At 34.8% G+C, this 25,002-nt stretch overlaps 4 protein-coding genes across 6 annotated transcripts; 2 read left to right on the forward strand and 2 right to left on the reverse strand.

Moving 5' to 3' along the window:
- Window positions 1-229: 229 nt before the first annotated feature.
- On the reverse strand, window positions 230-3,246 carry LOC140964014 (uncharacterized). The gene is made up of 6 exons (XM_073423493.1): window positions 2,944-3,246; window positions 2,118-2,356; window positions 1,777-2,035; window positions 1,272-1,451; window positions 1,035-1,190; window positions 230-666 (listed from the first exon to the last, which is right to left on the reverse strand). The coding sequence occupies exons 1-6, from the start codon at window positions 2,971-2,973 to the stop codon at window positions 502-504; spliced, it is 1,029 nt and encodes a 342-aa protein (XP_073279594.1). The 5' UTR covers window positions 2,974-3,246; the 3' UTR covers window positions 230-501.
- Window positions 3,247-5,106: 1,860 nt separating this feature from the next.
- On the forward strand, window positions 5,107-7,078 carry LOC140964965 (cyclin-dependent kinase inhibitor 6-like). Its single transcript, XM_073424973.1, has 4 exons — window positions 5,107-5,544; window positions 5,655-5,710; window positions 5,957-6,136; window positions 6,839-7,078. The coding sequence occupies exons 1-4, from the start codon at window positions 5,308-5,310 to the stop codon at window positions 6,915-6,917; spliced, it is 552 nt and encodes a 183-aa protein (XP_073281074.1). The 5' UTR covers window positions 5,107-5,307; the 3' UTR covers window positions 6,918-7,078.
- Window positions 7,079-9,538: 2,460 nt separating this feature from the next.
- On the forward strand, window positions 9,539-13,388 carry LOC140964751 (B3 domain-containing protein Os01g0234100-like). 3 transcript variants are annotated; one of them, XM_073424677.1, is made up of 8 exons: window positions 9,539-9,603; window positions 9,688-9,960; window positions 10,050-10,151; window positions 11,161-11,192; window positions 11,270-11,426; window positions 11,531-11,737; window positions 12,239-12,329; window positions 12,454-13,388. In XM_073424677.1, the coding sequence occupies exons 2-8, from the start codon at window positions 9,766-9,768 to the stop codon at window positions 13,191-13,193; spliced, it is 1,524 nt and encodes a 507-aa protein (XP_073280778.1). In that variant the 5' UTR covers window positions 9,539-9,603; window positions 9,688-9,765; the 3' UTR covers window positions 13,194-13,388. The 3 variants fall into 3 exon arrangements, with proteins under 3 accessions (XP_073280778.1, XP_073280777.1, XP_073280779.1); XM_073424676.1 differs by lacking the exon at window positions 9,539-9,603 and having other exon boundaries at window positions 9,613-9,960; XM_073424678.1 differs by lacking the exon at window positions 9,539-9,603 and having other exon boundaries at window positions 9,613-9,921.
- A 9,293-nt stretch (window positions 13,389-22,681) lies between these two features.
- On the reverse strand, window positions 22,682-23,579 carry LOC140964803 (uncharacterized). The gene is made up of 2 exons (XM_073424745.1): window positions 23,100-23,579; window positions 22,682-22,995 (listed from the first exon to the last, which is right to left on the reverse strand). The coding sequence occupies exons 1-2, from the start codon at window positions 23,473-23,475 to the stop codon at window positions 22,913-22,915; spliced, it is 459 nt and encodes a 152-aa protein (XP_073280846.1). The 5' UTR covers window positions 23,476-23,579; the 3' UTR covers window positions 22,682-22,912.
- Between the last annotated feature and the right edge of the window lie 1,423 nt (window positions 23,580-25,002).

Genomic DNA, 25,002 nt, shown 5'->3' on the forward strand with positions numbered 1-25,002 from the left:
TTGTACATATTTTGGATGTCACGCGTTCGTGGGATTTTTGTGCGTATTTGATATGTTATATATCTTTGTAAAAAAAATATTTATGAGACTGTTTTGTTGATCGATTATTTCAATCCGACTTGCAAGTTGCAACCTCTTTATTACACTACGAAACCCGTGACAAAATTATATCAACCATTTTTCATAGACTTTTCATACCTTTAATTACCCCATTTTTCTCAAATTACCGTGCACAAAGTTTGGAAAAATGACTTGTAACGGACAAAAAAAAATCATACGAATTCTTGTATGCAACGAATGCTTCAAATAAAAACTGAAAATTGGTTAGTAAAAAGTGTGCACAAATTTGTCTGATAAAATCTGAAGAAATATTGAACATGGAGACGATCAACGTTGCATTGATCAATCACGTGTATGAACTTCATCATGTCAATAATGGTCAGCATCTACAAAAACTAGATGATTCTCTTCTTTCAGCAAGATCAATCAAATAGAATTAGTTTAGTCTCTGTGCAAGAAGCTTTCGTAAGTAGTTCCTTTGAGAGTTCTTTTAACGTCATCCCAGTTCTTCACATGTTCTGATAGTGGTCCTTTATGTATCTTGACTTGGCGACTGGTTAGCTCCATTTGTGGCAACGCCAAAAAATTTTGCACTTCCATCAGTTTCTGCAAATGGAATTAATTTTGAGATTTTAAAAAATTGTTCCTGAGGTTTTCACTCACAAGCAGTGGAAGAAAGAAAGGAGGGCCAATGGGGGCAGCCATCCCCTTTTTAATCTTGCTATGAACGTTTATGAAGAATGATCATTCATCCCCATTCCGCCTATGTTTTAGATGCACAAAAAAAGCAATTTAATTAATCATGTCATCTAGCAGAGTCTTAGGAACATTCTCGATCACAAGTAGTAAAACACCCCAAGTAGTAGCAGACAAGTCCGTATGCATAAACTAGAAGATCCTAAAACCAGTTGATAAGTTTGATGGCAATCTAGTCAATGAACTGACATCTTCCTATTACACGAAAAACCACTTACAGTACGATTCTTTAGTAGGTCTTCATAATAAAGAACCATATGTCTGGTGCTTCGGAAATAATCTAATGCATCCAAAACCATATTCTCCATTTGCTTGAGATCCATCATAAGTGATGTTAAATGGATTGTTGGTTTATATCCAGCAAGAGTATCGGCCTGAGATCAATAGGTTTTAAAAATGAGTTGTCTAGAGTTAACTCAATTCCTATAGGCGGCTTTGGAAGCTGAAAGAGTTACCTCTTGACGTGAATGCACATGGGACTTGTGAATACCATTCAAGAGTTTAGCATTTCGATCGTAGGAATTAGCGAGCACCGAAACCATCCTGCGCAGATGATTTTTCCGAAAGAGAAAAATTACAGAGACACCCCTGTCGTTGAAATATTCAACTACTTCTTTGTGACATTCCATCAATCCCTGAAATATTTCATTACGAACCAAAATCACATCACGTGGTGAGTTTGGATACACAACACTTGCTTTTAAAATACTTCACTAAGTGGTCTTAGCTAATTGCTTTATTAGCAAAGGCTGAAGTAGAAGCCTTAATACTAGCATTTTTCTGTCTCTTATTTCCGATTATAGGTACAGTTTTATAAGTTAAAACGCAATAAAACATTGCTATTTAAAAAGGTAGGTTTTTTTAAAAAATAGCTTCTCTATTCTGTCGCACTCAGGTGTTTGAGTCATCTCGAAAGTGATAAACAAAGGCTGATAGCTAGAATAAAGTTAGACAAGCAACCTGATTAAGCATCCACTTGAATCCAATGGCAGCCGAGCATTGATTCTTAGATGCGCTGGTAAACCAGTCCATATTGAAAACTTGGTCTAGAGTCGACAATATTGAAGAAACATTGCTTCTCCTTTCCATAACGGAAAATATCTCTCCATTAGAACTAACATTAACATGACTATTTAAAAATGTCTCAAACCAGCCACTTCCAGATCTTTGCATAGACACAATGGCAAACAAGCGCACCGGATTGCAAGCACATTCGGCCCTGAAACATATAAAGTTGCGAACATTTCTCCCACACCTTATTGACTAAAACCGAATTCAACAAACAACGGCGTAATAATTACCTGCTAAAGGTTGTGGGATTTGGGTAATGAAAGTATGGAGTTTGAGATTTATCAATGCCAATATCATGACACCGCTGCGTTGGATTAACTTCGAAGCTTCCAAATTTTTGACGGGTATAAAAATTGGCTTGATTTAGACAGACTGAACATGTGTAGAGACTGCACACTACAGCGAATGCTAAGACTAACGCCCTTAAGGAAGCTTGGGATTTCTTGGGCGGTTTAATGATTAGAGTCTCCTGTAACATACAGAATTGAATACTATGAATAAACGTGTACATTGCCGAAAATAGGATTCTGACAAACATACTAAGCTTATAAGAACATACTTGTACATCAAATTAATCAGTTTTTCCATGAAATCAAAGCAACCGAAAAAAGAAGCAAGAGAATCGGGACATAAAAGCAAAAGGGAGACAAACAGATAGCAAAACCACATCAAGAAGGGGGGAAGCCTAAATCCCAAAATTAGTATAAAATATAGGAAAAGAACAAGGTAGGATTCCATGCAATCCCGTAAATATCATGCAAAGATCAAAACTTGCAAGAACAAGGACATCAGTGCCTCATAACCCATCCCGGTTTCCCAACCCACCAATTAACTTCAAATTTCACAATGCACAAAAGTAAAAACATACGCAGTCCAACAAAAAATCTTGAAATTTTGAAACTTGTCTGATAAAAAGATAGAAAATGGGGTAAAAAAAAGGTGAAATACCTGTTTTAAACAACAAACGACAACCCACTACTTTAATAAACAAAAACCCCCCAAAAAAGAAAGAAAAAAAAAACTAATGCCAACAATGTAAGGCAACTTAAAACTCACCTTGGTGAAGAGACAGATATCTTCACCCATTTATATATCTCTCAAGAAAGAGACAATCCAATCCAAAAGGGTTCCTTCTCAAAAACCTCAGATTTATCCAATTACTCGAAACCACCAAGGAAAAACTTGAGAATTTAAGTATTGAAAACAGCTGAAAAATATATATATCTATATATATATCTATATATATATCTAAAGAATGCGACACTGGATCTCCCTGTCGGTAACAGAAATTAATCAGAAAAAAAATCGAAACTCCTGTCTCGTTAAGAACAGAGATATTAAAGGTGGCCAGTGATTGAGTTCAACTCTATGTCTAACTGCGAATTGGAATTCGACCTGGAATCGGGGAGACAAAAAAAAAAAATTTAAACCTGAAATCCTGAATCATATTCAACATCTTTGATATACTGGAGGGGCCCGCTTGAAAAGACAACATCATGGAAAACAGACATGCCAAAAGGCCAAAGTTTGGAGCTGGCTGTTGCGGTTTAGACCTGGCTCGGCTCCGACATTAGTTTTGATCATCAACCTACGACGCGTTTGACCAGATTTTCTTTTATAAATTAATTATTATATAATAATTGATTTCAGGGACTTTTCAAATTATTTTTGGGGTCTCCGTCTCTCTGTATCTTTCATTGAATTTGGATGAGGATTCTAATTCTTTTCTTTTCTTTCCAAGATTGCAAAGTTTTATGATATGGGATTTAAAAAAAATTTTAAAGGATCTCTTCAATAAATTACAAATCTGACGAAAAGTTTATTAAAAGGACACAATAATTATATACATCCGATAAACGCCTGTTACATAACTAGTGTGTTCTTTTCTGATCACATTGGCTTAAATAAATAAAATGTTAAATCAATAGAAAATTCAAAATCCTCTTCCTAATTTATTATGCAACAATATTTGTAAATAATTACATTTTGAAATATATTCCTTGATTACCAAATCAATTGAAGCAACCCGAGCCCATTGGTTGGCCCGTGTGTAAAACTAGTGTGTCATCAGTTAGGTTCAAGTCTAGAAGCCCAATTAAGAACTTCGGAAACATGCATGGATGTTGAAAAATAATAGGCCCAATAGTGATACTTACCATAGTACAATTATAACAAATAATTGCACGTCCTTTAAAAAAATTAATTGTTACTAAATTTCACGAGTAAATATGATAAATATTTATTTTCAGGGTAATTATTGATGAGGATATACTTGAAACTATAAATTTTTTTTTCCCAAAATTTTGTAGACACACGACATATGCTTCAATAAATTTTAGAGTACAGATCAAATAAGTATTAATGAGCTGGGAAAAAATTCAAGAAGTAATTTTGGTAAAGTAATACATGCATTTATGCTTGAAGTAAAAATTTCACTCGATCAAAGTACGTTGTAAATTTCACTCCATCGGTGCTTTCTAGCAAGCGATACAATACAATAATGGAGAATTGGTACGTGGTTTTGATTGTGATTGAGGCGCACAAAAACTGCCCATTGGAGCATAAATTTGAACTGATCACTCCATTCGGATATTATAATTTGCATTGGTCAGTTAAGGCAATATTCATGTCACATGCAGCATGAACATGCAAATGTGGGATCGAATTGGTTAAGGAGAGCACGTGCTCGATGCTCCTCAAGATTAGAAATGCCACGCTACTCTTCGTAGATGTACGTTTCAGGGTTAGGGACTAACTTGTGTATTTTCGGTTGCTTCGATATATGCTACGACCACTGCTAATCCAATGGGAATCGAATCAGTTTGTTTTTACAGCTGATCTCATGCGTTGGCGTATATANGCCATTTTTTTTATACATGTACGCCATCGCATGAGATCAGCTGTAAAAACATTTTGTTATGGCCCTAAATTAATTGTCCGTGTATGCCATGGTCCCATGTTTCAATTTCAACATAATAAATGTTACTTCAAGCAATAAATAAATAACGATTTTTTCTTTGATTTTGAAATATCGAACGTCTTTTTATTTTATTTTTCTCAATATTTATTAAGAAATATTTTTAAAAGAGTGATACAATCAAAAATTGGGGTATTTTTTTTTTAATCCCAACGAGGATTATTTAACAAAATGGGGGTGGGTAAAAGCCGAATCTGAACCGTTGTCGGCACATAAGTCATAACCATCTTCATCATCATAGCCCCCCTCCCGCCCCGCTTTATCATATCACTTCCCACATTCTCTCTGTACAAAAGCTTTTGTAGCACAGAAAAGAAAGCGCAGTAAAAAGCTGAGATTACCGCCCCCATAATATTCTCGTACTGTTGCGTTTGAAGATCACCGGTGTCGTCCATGTCGCTGAATGAGGAATTCATTCTACGGGATTAAGAGAGGTTCCGGTCATGGAAAATGCGGCGTCGGGGGGGAAGAAGAGAAAGCTTGCTTTAGAAGACTCGGAGCTTTTCGCGCACTTATTTCGGCTCAAAACGCGGCGTTTAGCCTCCGTGACATCGGCGAATTTGCTGGATTGTGAATATTCGACATGCCAATGCGTAGTTAGTTCGGATAATGTTGTTACATGCTCGAGTCATGGATCGAGTGAACTGGAAAAGGGGAGTTCCACATTTTTAGATCTGGAGGTACTGGAAGAATTTTATGTTGATCCGGAAGAGAATATTGTGTGATGAACTTTTATTTTATTTTTCCTCAAAATAAATGAGGTTTTGAAATTTGAATTTCTTCTCCCCAGATTCAGAAGGAGAATATTGATGAAGAGACTGGCGATTCGTTGGATTGCAGAGAGAGGTAATATATACATTGAGCAATCAATTATTGTGATGATTTTCTCCATCACGTCCCTTCGATTCAAATTTCAAATTTTCCGACAAAAGGAATTAATCTTAAATGGCTGCGCTTCAATACTTAATTTCTTCCTTTCGGAATTCCTCACGCACACAGCACTTTTTCTCTCCCTCACTCACTTCCATGCAATGAATGCTAGTGCGAATCAGTTTCTTCACAACAAAGCGGTTATATTGTCGTCGATTTCAGGAGTGAAAAATCACCGTTGATCGAGGTTCGAGCTGAGTCAGGCGAGCTGGAGTCGACGGCAAGGCCACTCGAATCAAATTATCGCCGGCCTTCCACAGCGGAAAAGATGCCATCCGGAGATGAACTCGAAGAATTTTTCGCGGCCGCTGAAAAAAATCTGCAGAAAAAATTCATCGACAAGTGAACATAAACTAAACCCTCCCTTCCACTGTTCCACACACAAATTAAACCGACACGAACACACACAGATACTAGATATTTCTCCACCATGGACAGGGCCGTTCCTATCAAAGAGCGTCATCCGTTATATTTCTTTTTAGGGCCCATGATTTTGAAAAAAATATAGTATATAACAGGGAACATTTACTCAATATAAATTTATTATTCATAAAATTTTTTTTCTTACGTATCACAAAAATTTATTAACTTTTGGCCAAATATAAATTTTTTTAAATCATGAGTCTCTTGATAAATTATTTATAAAATTTATTAATCTTGACTCTCTTGATAAATTTTTTTCTATATAAATTTATTTTTTCTAGGATAAGTATTAAAAAAAAATTATTTACTAAATTTATTATATATTACCGTAAATTGGAAGAATATAAAACTTATTTTCTGATTCACACAAGGGTTGTTCTGATATTAATGTTGACTATTGTATTTTTTTTTAATCTTTAATGTATTGATTTAATTCGAAAAAGTTTTATGAAATTAAAAGAATATGAATGCACGTTATAATTGAAAAACGTTATTTTAAAGTTAGATTCAAGCTCAAATGTTAAGATCGGCCCTGACCATGGCACCACGTATATGTTCTCAACGAGTCATAACTCTATATAGTTTAGAAAAATAAGCTTTGATTTTCATGTAACATTGCAGGTATAACTTAGACATAGCGAAGGATGAGCCACTAGAGGGGCGCTACGAGTGGGTTCACATTCAACCAAAGCCATCATGAGGAAGATAATGACTCCGATCCATTTATGTAAAGACAAGCTAGCTGGCAAATAATTTCGTCCCCCAAGCTGATAAGTCCAATAGAACATCGATCAAATCCAGTGTTAGAAGTGTTGTTTCCACTAATCTAATTAAGCATAAGCATTGGATGGTTTTGAGTTTCTTCTCCAGGTTTCTCTTTTTAGCTTATGTTCTCCCCAATCTATTTTTTCAAATTTCTAAATCTGCTAGTAGGGAAAATTAAATTTTTTTCTCCTGTAATTAATATTTTTTTTCCATTTTGTTATTATTAACAATAAATTTGTATTTATATTTATGTAGCCTTTTTTTTTGTTTTGTTATGATTAAATTTCATTTTTAGCGTGTATGTTTTTTTCATTTTGATCATTTTTTTTACCTAAGTCCGTCGTATATTTTGACCAAGAAAACCAAANATTAAACAACCAAAAATTTAAAAAATATACAAGTCAGACTACTAAAAATATAAATTCAGCTTTAAGAAAATTAAAAATAAAAAAAATATAAATTACATGATCAAAAATATAATAATTCTGTTAGGACCCAACCAAACCAATCGACATATTTAACCTTTTCTTCATTAACGTCTATGATACACCCTACCAAATAATCATCTGCCACATAATAATCGTTTAGCCAAGAATTAAAAAATTCCGCCAAATTAGATCGTGTTTGTGAATGTTTTTAAAAAATTATTATCAAAATTCATAATCACTTGTTTTAACCATTTAAAACACTATCTTAGTAATATTGAATAGAAGATCCGACTGCTCCAAATGTCCCGCATATATTGATAAGCGTTGATCATTAGTTACAAGTGAAGGTATTACTCCAAAAGTAACATCTCAGTACCCCGGCGATCAAGGAAATGATGACACATCGGTCTCTCATTGCACCAGTATTGACAAGTCAGTCAAGTTCTCCTGGAAAACTGACTGTCATAGTAGCAAGAAGTAATTGATTAAAATCTCTCTCAAAGGAAGACGGGGCCTGGGGTTGGGGCGATGATTAGCACTTAAAAAAAATCTGTGATCTCTCTTATTTAATGAGGAAAATCTAATCTAATATCCAAAATATGTATAGAGCCAAACAAAATTATTGACACAGATATAGTATTTAAGATTGCATTAATAACTCCCTGCTTCTTTTTTAGATGGATTTTTTATTGATTTAAAAATTAGAGGAGTTTTGTAGGATTGAACAGAGGATATGTGGACTTCCGCGGGCATATCGACCTAGTCAAGTATCAGTGTAGACTTTAGGAAACATGAGCTCACTACTTTTTACTTCATCCAACCCAAATATAAATGGCACATTTTATTTTTTATATGTATCAATATATATAGTATAATTTTCATATTTAATATTATTTTTCCAATAACTTTCTTAGTTTATATAAAATACACATAAGCCAAGTATAGGGACAGGTGAAGTATAATATAATTTCGCTAAAATTTGAGAGAATATATTAATTCAACCAAGTCAATGAAGTCCATGATGAATGTGTGGCATTCTTCCAACTGGGCTGGGTTGTAGTCAATGGGTTTCTGCTCTTGCTAATTATAGGTCGGGCCGTTTCTTGACTAACTAAACTGGGCCATTTTTTGACTAACAAATTATCCGAAATGGGAACTGGTGAAGCATTATATGACTATTTTAATTAAAACCATCGAGGTGTCTCAAGAGCCTCAAATGAGCATTCAACATAGTACCAGTGGTGAATATTATGTTTTTACTCAAATTGGTATAATAATTTGTACCTGGAACGTCTACATCTACACAAAATTTATGTAGACAAATACGGAAGAATTGATCTTAAGAAAATTGATTAGCCAGAGTTTTACATGTTTTACTCGTTGATGGAATAAACATGCATCATCAAAATGTTCACCCTTTAGTTTTTTTTTTTGTTTTTTTTAATGATGATGAAAACTTGCGACCACTAGCTGCTGATATATACTGATAAACTTTTGAGTTTTAACTCAATAGCATGCAACAATATATTTGTACATGTAACAAATAAAATGCAACTAAAAATGTGAAACATTGTTCAAAAAAAGAAAAAAATTGAAAACATTTAGAGATGTTAAAATGAGATAGATTAATTGGAATAACCCGTCTATAAAATATGTGGGTTGAATTGATAATTTATCAATTATAAAAATGAGAGATCGGCCCGCTCTAATCCACAAAATTACACATAAAATTGATTAAGTTCGTCGAGTCAACTCGTCTAACCACCTAAAATAAGTGTGTTGAATAATGATTTTCCAACGCGTCAAAATAATAGATTATCCCACCCCGGTTAATAGTAGATTATGGACCGACTCACCTCAGTAATCAATTTCAGATATCTAAAAACATCCATCATAAAAAAAAATAAATTGTAAAATTAATATTTTGATGATGATTATGATAATTGTATTATTATTCATCTTCAGATTCGATGATACTATATATTTGGAAATAACCATTAAAATAAATAGCTTTGTATATGATATAGAAATCATTAATTAATTATTAAAACAACTGAATAATTTGATCAAAACTTGTAATAACCATGATTTTCAAATAAATTAATGTGTAACAAAAATGTAAAATTTTTTTCGGGGGAACATTTTCCGCGTATGCTGGGAGCTGGGGCACAAATGAATAGCCCGGATTCGCAGGTTCTGAATCTAATTTCCGAAATTTTCTTCGGTTTTTCTTCCGCAATTTCTAATTTTCTTATTCTTATTATACAGTGTGAGAAGTAAATTCTTGGCACTGTAGAAACCGAGAAGAATCGAAATCTGTCTTTTCGTTTACACCCTGGCTACATTTCTTACGAAATGAAACTGAAAATAGTTCATCAAAATCAAGAAAATCGAGAAGTTGAAGAGCAAGTGATGAAGAAGGAATCGTTGGATATGGATCAGATGGAGGAAATCCTGACGCGTCCTTCACCTGAGGATGAGTCGACGAAGCCGAATTCACCGAGTCGGGAGGTTTCTCCTATTGCTGATGTTCACTTATCGCTGTTTTTAGTGGGTTTTTTCGGGTTTGACTTTGTTAATTTGATGGTCGTGTGGATGGATTTAGTGAATTGATATCGGATCTGGTTTGTTGTTTCCAGGGTAAGAGGAAGAGAAAGCGTAAAGAGATGATGGGCGAAGCTTGGCCCAATATTTCGAGGAACATGAGGAAGAAGAAGACATTTGTTCCCAAATCCGAAGATGTGAGATTCTTCTGTCTCATTGTATTTTAATTGAGAAAAGAGTTTCATGATCGAATGGGCACTGATTTTTGGAACTTAAAAGAGTTTTTACTTCTGGTGAGATGATTTCGTGAGGAGATTGACTTTATTTTATACCGGAGATTACATTTTCTCTATGAATATACCTGATTGAGATATTTTTGTCAATGTTGCTTCATTTTCGGTGCTCTTTTTTTTTTTTTTAGTAACTGATTTCAGGTTGTCCCCTAATTGAGGTCCTAGTTTCTCTTAGCATTCGTTGAATTTCCAAATCATGATCTTGTTTGCCAAGAAATTCAAGGAACTGGAAACAGCTTCAGGAGACAGTGGCTGGGTCTTTATGGCATTGTTGCAATTCTAATTCTCGCGTCATAAAGATATACGTTGTAGTTCCGACAAGTTTTTTCGAATACACCCACAAGAATAAGAAGTCTATCGCCTCCATTCAAAATGACTGCCAGAAATGTTTCTCACTGGACTTGGTTGGAAATTGATCAATCGATCCACTGATGTATCTTCAAGTTTTCAGCGGGTTTTAAGTAGTTATGTAAAATTATATTGGCACTGTTACTCGATGGCTTATTGGTGTTAGAATTGTGATGGGTGATCACCAAGGATTGGGTATGCTTCTGCATGAGAGTTCTCACTGTCATTAGACACTGGGGGAACAAGTGTTTTCAAATTGACATCTTTTTTCCTGTTCCTCACTCTTTTCAAAAAACTCAGCTGCTGTTGTTATGTTGGATTGTTTGACTGTGTTTCCTGGAAGTATTCTATGTTTCATTTTTCCTATTTGATGAAATTCCTCTAAGAGGCTTGCCTCGTATCTATTTTCTCGGTATAACACCTCTTAGTTTTAGTCAGTTAGCATACTGTGTGTAATATATTAACGGAAGTGATGCGTTTTGTTATTGAAAACAAGATTGATTTACTTAAAAATCACTCGTTATGATTTCTGTAACTGATTAATGGATCAATTGTTTTTTGACAGGGAACACCTGACTGTGGAGGAATGTTGGTGAGGTCAGTTCAGAAACTTGGCACGCCCACACACACATTCCTATTTAGTCTTATGAGCACAATCTTTTCTTTCATTGCAGTGAAAGAGATGCCTCCATTGGTGGGTCAAGTATTCGTGCCCAATTCAAGTCACCCACCATGATTCGAGCCGAGGAGGTTCAGTCAAGCTTGGGCAATGAGCAGCCCAGTTTTTTGAAAGTCTTAGTTAGATCTCATGTAGCCAGTTGTTTTTGGATGGTATCGATCTTTTTGGAATCGAGTTTTCTTGTCATACAAAATATATTAACCTGAGCGAGTTGTTACATTTTAAACTATCGTATAATTCCCTCTTTTTTCTGTAGGGGCTTCCAGTTCCCTTCTGCAAGCTACATTTACCAAGCAAAGACACCACAGCTGTTATCGAAAACGAGACTGGTGATAAATTTGAAATAAAATATATTGCACATAAGACAGGACTTAGTGCAGGATGGAGGAAATTTGTTGCTGGAAACAAATTAGTTGAAGGAGATGTTTTGATATTCCAACTGATTGGACCATGCCGATTTAAGGTGATGCTATGCAACTTGTTCTGTTGGCTTATTCCTTATGAAAGATATCTTCACAGACTTCATGCACCATTTAGTTGGTTCATATTTTTTTAAAAAATCACTTCATTTTGTCATGGGTATATATGTGTTTTGAGTATAGAAACACAATATGCTTCATCGATTGTAAACCTTCAAAAACATATAGGTCAAGAAAACAGTTATCATGAATTTATATGTGGTTCGTGTAAATGTTATGTATGACCCTCTGCTTGCACTCACTTGAAGCTTACCCAAGATTATATTTGAATGTGCATGGTTCCTGAAATATTGTGGTATTGTTCAATTTTTTATTTTGTAAATAGAGTATTAGGGAAAAGCTGTGAATCACGCTGTTTCAGATCATTAGTTGTCAAATATCATCACAATGGCCTGTATTATTATTAATTTGGTTTATTAAATAAGGTTTTTATATGTACCATATAGCTATGTGGATTCATCTAATATTATGTCCTCAATCTGTAGGTGTACATAATAAGGGCAAATGATTTAAACGAAGTAGATGGTGCACTTAGCCTACTAATTTTGGATTCTCAAACAAAGCAAAGTGACGCGGGTGGGTCAGTTTAATAATCAACAATTTGTGTCTTTTGAATTTAGATTTGGGAGTTGATTTGCTTTATATTTACTCGGTGTTTTTGGTTCTTCAAAAACTGGTATGACATGAAACTACTGAACAGAGGGAACTATCGATGCCCAAAGCAAGAAAAAACGACGTCCGAAATCTCTTCCCTTAACAGTTGTGCAGAAAAAGAAGCAAAAGGAAAGTCCAGTGGCTCGAATTGGACAACCAGAGGAGCTTTCTGCAAATGACAGCGAAGAGGTTGCTTCCGAGGTTTTAGAATGTTCCAAGTTCTCTGGATCCGCTTACCATATTAAGGATGTTAAAAGCTTCGAGGAATTTCACATTGTGCTCCATGGAGTATGCATCGATCTTGAGCTCCCCAAACACATCCGTCGAAAATACTACGACCTATGCTGCAGCAAAAACACTTTTCTTCATGATCGACTCCTCCCAGGGCTTTCCTGTAAGTTAGCTTCTGGCATGATTTTTGAGGCGGTCAGTACCGCTGATGCTATAAGAGGGTGTAACCTCACGACCCCGAGAAATGAATTTGACGTCTGGGAAAAATCATTGAGGTCTTTCGAACTTCTTGGCTTAAAGGTTGGATTTTTACGGTCTCGATTGCATCGTCTCGTGAGTATGTCTTTTGAGTCAGAAGATGCGGTTGATACGAGAAGGTATTTGGATGCCAAGATCAAGCGTGGTCAGGCTGAAGAAGAGATTCGAAATCTAGAAGCGAAGCTCGTGGAGATGAAAGAATTATCTACAAAATATGATAATGAGATCGAGATTTTGAAGGTGAAAGCGGAGAAGTATGAGCTGAAGTTTCAAGAAGAGGCTAATTCCCCCTGGTAGTAATATTATATTAGGTGCGTATAATCAATCAATCACGTAGCTTCCATACATAGGTTACATACGCTAGTCTTTTTCTGTTTGTTTTAATTAATTCTGAAAAGCTTACAAGGTAGAAGGTTTTGACATTATTCATTTTGTTGCTATGCTTTCTTTTGTTGAGTGCTTTTCTAATAAATTCAAATATATTGTTCCTTATTTTTGTGCCAATTAACATATTTGGAAAAAAATAAAAAAGAAAGTTTAATTTTATATCAGTTAGAAATATTATTAATAATTATAAATGTACTATAAAAACACTTGATTTAATTTTATCTTGTATGTTGTTCTATAATATTTGTGAGTTGTTTTGTTATCTTGTATCAAGAGAGCGTGTATTATCTTTGGAAACTTAATTATTGTACAACATAAAATATTATAGTGAAATTAATATCATCTTGAGTGTGATTTTTACCATAATAATTTTTAAGAAATTTTTACGTAAATTTCGGTATCAAATTTTATTCTTTATTTTCATATTTATATATCCATATCTAGCACTTGGGAGCAACGTATATAATATTTTAGTTTTATTACATATAATTTTACATGCATGAGCACTGCACATAACCGGAAGAAAAGGCCAACGATTTGATGATTCCAAACCAGGTAATTTTCACTAATAGAACTTAAATCCCATAGACTTCTCAGCAAAATCCAAGAGATTATCGATCTCATCTGCATCAATGTAACCACTCTGATCAAAATCAGCCTCACTGATTCCGCGTCCACTCTTCCTCGTGCTGAACCACCCTCCGCGGCTCCGAATCGCCTTTCTGAGTTCCTCTTGGCTGATCCGTCCATCTCTATCCGTATCAAACTTCATCAGCCAAATCTTGAATTCCTCCATCGTGATCTGCTGTTTCCCCGCGCTAGGTGCGACGCGAGGCCTGTCTCCTGCTATCGCCATTAAAATTTGAGCGGATGATTGATTTTTGCTGGATTGATTCAACTATATACTGCATGTGATGCATTTATACGTGAGAGAAAGGGATCTGAGAACACCAAAATATAAAATATTTGGATGAGGACATTTTTCTTTAATGGGTTCCTTCTTATCAATTAGAAACGATCTGAAATGACAAATAAATCACTCGAATATTTTTGCTTTGATTTATTCCTGAAGAAGAATGTGCTATACATTATGTATATTGTAGTGGCGAATATATCTCAACTTCTGTATTCGAAAATCGAATAGCACATGATATTTGAATTGATACCTCTTTTTCATGTATTATGAAAGTTTGAATTTTTCATAGACAGAATCGAACTCTTGACAACTAGTCGAATACTTACTGCATGTGATGCATTTATACTATTGTTTATTAATGAGGTATTATTTAAGAAGGTCTCCTAGAAATTACTATAATGAAATTTAGTCTCACATCGAGTTAGTTTTTAAAAATAGCCCTTATATATGTTGAGTTTCAAATATATTCTTTGGGCTATTTTTACACACAACACCATTAATAACGTTTAAATGATAACTTTAAAATAAATTATGGAACTACAACGCATTTAATAGATAAATTTTTTTGTTTTAACTTGTGCATTACTTGCATTTGTTTTTATATTTAAATTTTTTATTCTATAATTAATTTATAGAAGTAAAATTAAAAATTTATCAAAATTAGAAATTTTTATTATGCCTCAGTATATAATTGTGGGGTTTTTTAGGAAAAAAGTAAATACCATTCCCATTTTGTAAATGAGAATCTATTGCGTCAAGTAAAGTTTTCGGAATCATTCTTTGCTTTTTTCAGAAATTTTTTAAAAATAATAATAAGAAGAAAATTAAATAATTACAAATAAATAAATAAAAATGAGGATCATCATAAACAGTATAAATAAATAAAAATAATAACGGTGATTGTCATTGAATAATAACGTTAAATATTATTAGTTTAAATAATTATCGTTATTGTTAATACTATTTATTATTATTTTTATTCATATAAATTTATTGACAATACCAATTATTTATTAGGAAAAAAGATATAATGCAAAATTAAAGAACTTTTTAATTTCAATTATTTTGAAAATTGAATTTTTTTCACCAAGTTATATAATTGTTTTATACTGGGAAAAAGAAATAAGAAGAGTATTTTAAGATTGTTATATCACAAACGCTATTTTTAAAACTATACTTTTGACGTGAGTTATTTGTTACAATTCTCTCTATGAATTGCAGAAATCACTCTTAAGATATCAAAAAATATATATTTAAAAACCCTGAGGTTATGTTCGGTAGCCATGATAAGGGAATGATTATTAAATAATCATCTTTTATCTCGCGTTTGGTTCATTTTTTATTTAGTATGTAGGCTTTTGATTATGATTGAAATCCATCACTATTCAAGTTATTTGTGTGATTAAATATCCCTCTTCAAAAGATGTGATAATGTATAATTTTTTAACAGTGATCATGATAAGATTGTATATTGACCATAATATCTTTGAATTGTCTTCTTCAATATAATATGAAAATTAAAATTAGTGAAAATAAAATAATTAATATAATAGTTAAATTTTTATTATATTTTTATAAATTAATTTCATATATTTTTATTATTTTCAATCATTTTAAAGAAAATAAATTGTAATGCAAATCTATCTTACATTAAATTTTTATAAATCTGTAATCTTGTTAATTAATTTTTTTTATAAAAATAAACATTTATTAAATTCTAATTTATTTTGTTTAATGATTTAAATTAATTTTAATAAATGTACATCATAATTACAAATATTTAATTCTATCCAATTATTTTAAAAATATATATTTAATTAGCATTTGGGCCATTTTGGTCATTACAATAAAATTTACAACATTAATTCATCATTTTAAAATCTATCACACCATACTATTAATTCATATATCTTATTGTTTAATCACTCTAATTACTAATCATTTAATTATCTCATCACACATGTCAAACGGAGCTTTAAGTGTTATATACATAATACATGGGATGGGCACGTATAGCATGACTTCATGAATACATATCCGTAGAAAGTTATATATTATTTATATCGATATATAAATAACCAAAGAAGATTTTATTCTCTAATAATAAATACTACGGGTCCAAAAAGTGTTTGATGGGGTATACAAAATATGAAAGGAGAACAAGAAGAAAACAAAGAAATGGCTTTGTAGAGGCAAGTGTTGAACACTTTCTCATTAAAAAGATTTTGCCCTCACAATGTGCTTGAGTTTTGTGGCAATCTTCTCCCAAGATACAACTACAACTCTTGAATAATGAGCACTCAAATATTCAAGTTCTTTCACAAGGAAATGAAAGAACTCTCTCTTTTTGAAGAAAGGAAGAAGAAGATATGCAAAATGATGTATGCATGTTTGATTTTCAAAATATCAAATATTTAATGTTTTCCAAATGAAGAGACATGATCTTTCATTCATGGAGATGTCCCTTGGCCATGGTAACTGATCACAATCATCAAACAATGCCAAGGAAATGAAAAAATATCAGAAAAATCGAAGGGACACGAAAAACAGCCGAAGGGGCGCGCCCCTGCAAGTGCCCGCGCGCGCCCTCCTGCGCGCTGCCGAGCGCTCTCGGCAGCGCCTGTCGAGAGCTCTCGGCAGGCGCGCGCATGTCCGCGCGCATGTGCGCGCTTGCCAGTGCGCGCCTGCCACTCTTCACGACCAAATTTTTTTTTTTTTCGATTTTCGTCCCTTACATGTTCCGACTACTCGTTTGAGTTTCTTTCAACATTTGATGAACTCGTTTCGAGTTTAATTCAGAACCACCGAACTTAATATTCGTTCATTAAGCATCGTTTTTCTTTTCGAATTTTTCCAATCAAACACATTGATTTATTTGCTTAATTTTCATTCATTAAGCATCAAAATTTTCCAACAATCCCCCACATGAACGAAATTAATGCATGAATGCTCGTGATGCATAAGAGAGAGTATATACGAAAAATTATCACATCAGGAGAGGTGGCTTTTGGCTTTGAACCTTCCTTAGTGGAATACAATCGGATTTACTAGGCCACGAAGTGAACGTGATGTCTTGAACTTCTTGGCGGTTCATGTAAACCCAGACAACTGTACCCACATGATAACCTTTCTTCCATTTCCATTTGTTTTATCGGTTGTGTCCGTTTTGGCCATGGAACACATCTTGGCTTCATACGTGTTTCATCGAGGCGGCCCGTCCTCACACGTACATAGGTGATCTCCTTGTAAAAGGGTATCCTACTTACCCCGCTTTTGCAAGCTACGGAATCATTAAAAGTACAATACTTAACCTCACTACCTTTGTAGGCAACTTCACTCATCGTCATAGGAATGAGGAGTGATTCCTCAAGTTCTCATAATTTAGTTGTCCCATTGAACCAAGATCTTGGGATCTCCAATCAACAAGGTTGGGTTGCCACTATGAAAACTTTATTTGGTAGGTTTTAAACCCATTCCTCTTGACAGACAGTACATTTGATCTCTATTTAATGCTTTTGTAAGCGGATCCGCTAAGTTATCCTTTGATTTAATATAATCAACAGATATAACTCCATTAGAGATCAACTGTCGCACAGTATTATGTCTTCGACGAATATGTCGAGACTTGCCATTGTACATACTGTTTTGTGCCCTTGCAATTGCCGACTGACTGTCGCAATGTATCATGATTGCTGGCACTGGACTTGTCCAACACGGAATGTCCTCTAGAAAGTTGCGAAGCCACTCAGCTTCTTCTGCAGCTTTATCTAACGCTATGAACTCCGATTCCATAGTAGATCTAGCAATGCAAGTTTGTTTCGTTGACCTCCAAGAGACTGCTCCCCCACCAATGCTAAATACATAGCCGCTAGTGGATTTGGAGTCATTGGTGTCAGAAATCCAATTTGCATCACAGTATCCTTCAAGTACTGCGGGATACGTTGTGTAATTTAGTCCATATTCTGAGGTGTGCTTTAAATATCTAAGCACCCTTGTCAATGCCTTCCAGTGTGCATCACTAGGATTACTTGTAAACCGACTTAACTTGTTAACCGCACAAGCGATGTCCGGTCTAGTACAATTAGTGATGTACATAAGGCTTCCAATAATTCTGGAGTATTCCAATTGGGAAACTGGTTCTCCACGATTCTTTGCCAAATGGACATTCACCTCCAAAGGTGTTTTTACTGGGGTAGAGTCATAAGCGTTAAACTTCTTCAACACTTTTTCTACATAATGAGACTGAGATAGGACTATTGCTTCTGGAGTTCTAAAGATTTTAATCCCTAGAATTACATCAGCAATACCCATATCTTTCATATCAAAATGTTTTGTCAACATTTTCTTTGTATCCTTAATCAACTCTTGGTTATTCCCCATTATTAGCATGTCATTCACATATAGACATACCATCACATAAGATTCTCGAGTGCCTTTAATGTAAACACATTTGTCACACTCATCAATCTTAAATCCATTTGACAATACTACCTTGTCAAATTTTTCGTGCCACTGCTTGGGCGCTTGTTTAAGTCCGTATAGTGACTTAATTAAACGACAAACTTTTCTTTCTTGTCCTTTAACTATGAAGCCTTCAGGTTGCTCCATATATATTTCTTCTTCAAGTTCACCATTTAAGAATGTTGTTTTGACATCCATTTGATGTATCTCAAGGTTATGCAAAGTTGCAATAGCAATGAGCACACAAATGGATGTTGTTCTTGAAACTGGTGAATACGTGTCAAAGAAATCATGACCTTCTCTTTGTCTATAGCCTTTGGCCACAAGTCTGGCTTTGTATTTTTCAATACTTCCATCAACTCTCATTTTCTTTTTCAATATCCATTTGCATCCCAATGGATTGGTACCTGGTGGAAGATCCACTAGTTCCCAAGTATGGTTTTGCAATATGGAATCCATTTCAGAGTTGATGGCTTCTTTCCAATAGGGAGCTTCAGGGCTAGCCATAGCATCTTGTATGTCTTTTGGTTCATTCTCCAACATAAAAGTATGGAAGTCTGGACCAAAGGACTTTGAGATTCTAGCCCTTTTGCTTCTTCTTGGTTCTTGCTCCTTTGAAGAACTTTCCAATCGTGTAGCATATTCATTTAGAGTTGGTTCATGTGTAGGTACTTGACCTGCATGCTCCATCTCAAGTTTTCGCTTGCTAGAACCATTTTCTTTCCTTTCTTTACAAGGAAATATATTTTCAAAAAATACTGCATTTCTTGACTCAATTGTCATGCCCGTATTCATTTCTGCATTTTCAGATTTGTGCACTATAAACCTATAGGCACTACTATTATGCGCATACCCGATGAATATGCAGTCGACCGTCTTTGGTCCAATTCGCTCTTGTTTAGGCTTTGGTATTTCAACCGTAGCTAGACACCCCCACACTTTAAGGTACTTGTAGGAAGGTTTGTGACCTTTCCACAATTCGTAAGGTGACTTGTCATTTTTCTTGTGGGGTATCTTGTTCAGGATGTAATTAGCCGATAGTATTGCTTCCCCCCACAAGTTTTGGGGTAGTCCTGAACTTATTAACATAGCATTCATCATATCTTTTAGAGTTCGATTCTTTCTTTCGGCAATGCCATTCGATTGTGGTGAATAAGGTGCAGTAGTTTCATGAATTATACCCACAGATGTGCAGAATTCATCAAACGGTGCTTCGTATTCACCCCCTCTATCGCTTCGAACCCTCTTTATTTGTTTGCCTAGTTGATTCTCAACTTCGGTCTTATAACATTTGAATGCTTCAAGAGCTTCATCTTTCGACCTCAAAAGATATACGTAACAGTACCTTGTATTATCATCAATGAATGTCACGTAGTATCTTTTCCCTCCTCTAGTTTGTACAAACTTTAAATCACCAAGATCGGTGTGTATTAGTTCTAGAGGAGTTGTACATCTTTCAATCGAGTGGTAAGGCGCTTTGGTAATTTTTGCTTCAACACATATTTCGCATTTTTGTGTTGGATCGACGTTGTGTTTAGGCAATAATTCAAGTTTCATTAAACGTTGCAAGGTATTAAAATTTACGTGTCCTAAACGAACATGCCATAAATGAGAACACTCAAGCAAGTAAATAGAACTTTTTCTTTTATTACTTTCAACAACATTTTGGCGTATAGCCATTACATTCAACTTGAAAAGGTTCTCCTCGAGATATCCTTTTCCAATAAAATGACCACTCTTTGTCAATACAACTTTGTTAGACTCAAATTCTAGTCTAAACCCATGTTTGACCAACAGAGACCCCGACACGAGGTTCTTTCTTATGTCTGGTACATGAAGTGCATCAACAAGGGTTACTTCCAAACCCGATGTCATCTTCAATACCACATATCCGGTGCCCACCACCTCAGACGTAGCGGAGTTCCTGACGTAGATTTTTCTCCCGGGCGACGGGGTGTATGTGGAGAACATCCCCTTGTTGGAGCAAATGAGTCGAGTTGCTCCGGTATCAACCCACCACTCATTGGAGTTTTCAACCAAATTTGCTTCCAAAATAACTGCAGACAAATCAAGTTGAGAAAAATCAAATGGTACCGACCTTTCTTGAACAACGTTGGCTTGATGATTTCCCTTCTTTGGCTTCCTACAATCCTTAGCCATGTGATTTGGTTTTCCGCAGTTATAACAAGTGCCTTTGAACTTCTTCTTGTTTGATGGTTGTTGGCCTTGTTGTGGTTGCTTCTCAAACTTCCTCTTCTTCCCTTGGAAACTCGATTCAACAATGTTCACCCTTGCTGCCATCTTACTTGCCTTGGCCTCGGTGCTCTTGTTGTCCTCTTCTATCCTCAATCTCACAATGAGATCCTCCAATCCCATCTCCTTTCTTTTGTGCTTCAAGTAATTCTTGAAATCCTTCCACAACGGAGGGAGTTTCTCGATCAACGCAGCAACTTGGAAGGACTCGCTTAGACTCATTCCTTCCGCATGAATCTCGTGCAAGATAAGTTGTAATTCTTGCACTTGACTCATTACGGACTTTGAATCCACCATCTTGAATTCCAAAAATCTCCCAACTATGAACTTCTTCAAGCCCGCATCCTCCGCTCTGTATTTCTTATCAAGCATGTCCCAAAGTTCTTTGGCGGTCTTGACTTGACAATACACATTGTACAATGCATTGTCAAGTCCATTGAGGATGTAGTTTTTACAAAGAAAATCACTTTGGTTCCATGCATCCAAAGCGGCCTTCATGTTGGTGTCAGTCTCGTTTTCAGCAACGGTGGGAGGATCCTCCTTCAAGAACCTTGACAAACTCAAGGTTTTGAGATAGAAGAGCATCTTTTGTTGCCATCTTCTGAAATCCGCACCAGAAAATTTTTCTGGTTTCTCTCCTTGTGCAATAGTTGGATGTTGTGTTGTAGATGATGAAGCCATTGAAAATTCTTCTTGCAAATGATCAAAAACCAAAATTCTTCTTAAGATTTTTTGATGGGGTATACAAAATATGAAAGGAGAACAAGAAGAAAACAAAGAAATGGCTTTGTAGAGGCAATTGTTGAACACTTTCTCCTTAAGAAGAATTTGCCCTCACAATGTGCTTGAGTTTTGTGGAAAGCTTCTCCCAAGATACAACTACAACTCTTGAATAATGAGCACTCAAATATTCAAGTTCTTTCACAAGGAAATGAAGGAACTCTCTCTTTTTGAAGAAAGGAAGAAGAAGATATGCAAAATGATGTATGTATGTTTGATTTTCAATATATCAAATATTTAATGTTTTCCAAATGAAGAGACATGATCTTTCATTCATGGGGATGTCCCTTGGCCATGGTAACTGATCACAATCATCAAACAATGCCAAGGAAATGAAAAAATATCAGAAAAATCGAAGGGACACGAAAAACAGCCGAAGGGGCGCACCCCTGCAAGCGCCCGCCTGCGCGCTGCCGAGAGCGCTCGGCAGCGCCTGCCGAGAGCTCTCGGCCCTACCACTGGCAAGCGCGCGCGCAGGTGTGCGCCTGCCACTGTTCACGACCGAATTTTTTTTTTTTTTTCGATTTTCGTCCCTTACATGTTCCGACTCCTCGTTTGAGTTTCTTTCAACATTTGATGAACTCGTTTCGAGTTTAATTCAGAACCACCGAACTTAATATTCGTTCATTAAGCTTCGTTTTTCTTTTCGAATTTTTCCAATCAAACACATTGATTTATTTGCTTAATTTTCATTCATTAAGCATCAAAATTTTCCAACAAAAAGTGATGCGTGATTTGACTCTTAACAAATGGGCTTTTTGAATGTTTATCAGGCCCAAGATCAAAAACCCATTGTGGTGATATGAAACTCGTATTCGGATTCAGAGACATGGGTGGCCCAATGTAAACATCCATGGTTATAAATAGAGAGAATAAAATTTAAAGACAAGGATAAGCAACAAACGAAAATAAGTCCATCTCTAATCTAAAAACACTCCCAAAACTTAAATTCTTAGCAAAAATTATTACATATATTTTGAGCAATAAATTAGTCGGCGTGACAGGTGAAATATTAATATATTCAATTATTATGGTGGTAAACGAAAATTTAAAAGAGTCGGTAGATACTTCAAAATGACTTAATTAAAATCATATAAAAGAAAGTCCCCGTTGCTTTTTCGTCTAGTGCAATTTAATTAACATTAAATCTGTAAGTTTATGTGAACTTCACAAGAATAATATATAGATCCAACGAAAGATATGCTAACGTTGAAGATAGTTAATTCGGAGATTGGCGAACAGAGCAAGCAACCAATTGTGCCCATTGTCTTAATCTTGTCTTCATGACCTGCGGATTATCTCCTAACAACACAAATTAAACCAACAAATTTATGAAGCAAAGCAAGATCAAATGATAAACTACGAAACGGATTTCAAGAAAATGACAAGTGTATAATTCTTTTTACCTGCTGGACCGAGAATGGTGTGCGGGCTTCCAACTGGGGAGGGAGTGTCACACTCCGGCTGGGCCGAAGAGGAAGGCTGCTGCTTTACAACGGTGCTATTGTAATTCTTGTTGATGGCGTAGTAGAGGCCGTAAGCGGGAATTGTATCGGACAAGCGCTGGTCGATTTCGGAGGAGTCAAAGCTAAAACCGAGCTCTATGCAGGCCTTCAGTTCGTCAAGATCTTCATCGGTTAAGCTCTTGCTGCGTCTGTTACGGCAGACCTTCCGCCGCAGCCACGCCTCGTCGCGGTTTGAGTCTGGGGACCAGGAATTCAGTTTGTATAAAGAGCGAGGCGGCGGAGACCGAGGAATAGAGGGGTGAGGTAGATGTGACATGGGGTAGAGCGGCGTCCAGCCCCTACGGCGAGGAGGAGAGGAGCTCTATGACTATGGGTCGTCGGTGGGAGTTGAGGGATGGTGTTGGCTGAGATGTTGAATAAGCTTGGCTAAGTATTGCAGAATTGAATCGCTTTCCTGTGGGCCCTTCATTCTAATTATTCATTGGTTGTCCACAACATGATGACCTGTCCTTTGTTTTTAAACAAAATCAATGTGTAGAGGACTATTGCTTAATTTGATGACACATATTTAAATAAAAATATTATTTTTTTATTATAATATAAATATGATTTATTTATCTCACTATTAAAATTTAAGAAATTGTCTGATAATATAATATATCTATTTTTTTATTGTATTCCCACTTCATTTCGTTTAAATTAGCATAAAAAGTAATATTTTTTTATGATTGACTCAAATAAGATACATGTATCACAAAATACGATTCCGTGAGACCGACTCACACAAGTTTTTGCCAAGTTAATTATATCATATTAAACTAAAATTGTCTCCAAGTTACCTAAAATTAGGTTTGAAGTGATATGAACTAAAACAATGATTATTGTAGTTGGGTATTTATACTATTTATGTTTCATTAATTGACCTTTGTTAAAGTTAATTGCATTTAAAATTATAAAAGTGTGTTTTTGATAATGCGATTTATTTGTATAAACACAGGCAGTTGTATTTCTTTCTATAGCCGGACATTCCATTTTCCAGTTTCAACAAAAAAAAATTTGTATGCAAGTGTAGACGAAAAAAGTGAAAGAATCTGCAGTGGTCTCCGATCCGTATAACCACGAACATTATCACATATATCTACAAATTTATTTTATCATTTTATGATGATAAAAATAATAATAATAATAATAATAATAATTAATCGTCAAATATTTAGTTTCCTTTGTCTTAGTTTCCACGAACATATACTTGAAAGTCAATTCAGTGATGAGAGATAGTCGTAATATTACTGAAATTTTTATAATTTGAGGGTAATTTAGTTAGATATGAATTAAAGAAAATAATATTTCTCTTTTCCTAAAATATCTGTGTGGAAGCTTCCTCAACTTAGATATTTTGGCGTTCTATCATTCAAAAATATATTAATTTTACACAAATGATAAATAAATGTGTATCAATATGTAAGTAAGCCAATTGGTGGATATATAAATGCAAAAGGACGTGGTTTATAATGGACAAATTAAGTACAAATCAAATTTATTGTCAACTATGTTGACTAAGCAGGGCAAATTAGAGAGTTTAAAGATCTTGGCTTTGGCAGCAATTAGGAAAGGACGACGAAAATTTGGTTATAAAATTATATATTTGATAAATTAATATAAAAATGAAATATATTGTCGTGGAAAACTTTATATTTAGTTAAGAAATAAAAGGATTTCAAACTTTTTTGATAGCGAGATATAACATTTTTTTTGTCATTTGCCTAAATCTAGGCATATAATATATTTTAATTAATATTTAATTTCCCAAACAATCAATGTTTAATACTTAAACGCATCGCAT

The sequence above is a fragment of the Primulina huaijiensis genome, chromosome 18, assembly GCF_012295235.1.
Source record: "Primulina huaijiensis isolate GDHJ02 chromosome 18, ASM1229523v2, whole genome shotgun sequence".
Taxonomy (NCBI): Eukaryota; Viridiplantae; Streptophyta; class Magnoliopsida; order Lamiales; family Gesneriaceae; genus Primulina; species Primulina huaijiensis.

What these genes read in the sequence shown, in the direction of transcription:
- LOC140964014 (XM_073423493.1), bottom strand. Translation starts at nt 2,973, where the DNA reads ATGGGTGAAGATATCTGTCTCTTCACCAAG. An exon ending in ATATCTGTCTCTTCACCAAG is followed by an intron (nt 2,357 to 2,943) that starts GTGAGTTTTAAG and finishes TGTATGTTACAG; the next exon opens with GAGACTCTAATCATTAAACC. An exon ending in ACCTACTAAAGAATCGTACT is followed by an intron (nt 667 to 1,034) that starts GTAAGTGGTTTT and finishes TTCCATTTGCAG; the next exon opens with AAACTGATGGAAGTGCAAAA.
- LOC140964965 (XM_073424973.1), top strand. Translation starts at nt 5,308, where the DNA reads ATGGAAAATGCGGCGTCGGGGGGGAAGAAGAGAAAGCTTGCTTTAGAA. An exon ending in TCGTTGGATTGCAGAGAGAG is followed by an intron (nt 5,711 to 5,956) that starts GTAATATATACA and finishes CGTCGATTTCAG; the next exon opens with GAGTGAAAAATCACCGTTGA. An exon ending in CAGAAAAAATTCATCGACAA is followed by an intron (nt 6,137 to 6,838) that starts GTGAACATAAAC and finishes GTAACATTGCAG; the next exon opens with GTATAACTTAGACATAGCGA.
- LOC140964751 (XM_073424677.1), top strand. Translation starts at nt 9,766, where the DNA reads ATGAAACTGAAAATAGTTCATCAAAATCAAGAAAATCGAGAAGTTGAA. An exon ending in TTGTTCCCAAATCCGAAGAT is followed by an intron (nt 10,152 to 11,160) that starts GTGAGATTCTTC and finishes GTTTTTTGACAG; the next exon opens with GGAACACCTGACTGTGGAGG. An exon ending in TAGCCAGTTGTTTTTGGATG is followed by an intron (nt 11,427 to 11,530) that starts GTATCGATCTTT and finishes TTTTTTCTGTAG; the next exon opens with GGGCTTCCAGTTCCCTTCTG.
- LOC140964803 (XM_073424745.1), bottom strand. Translation starts at nt 23,475, where the DNA reads ATGTCACATCTACCTCACCCCTCTATTCCTCGGTCTCCGCCGCCTCGC. An exon ending in CACCATTCTCGGTCCAGCAG is followed by an intron (nt 22,996 to 23,099) that starts GTAAAAAGAATT and finishes TTGTGTTGTTAG; the next exon opens with GAGATAATCCGCAGGTCATG.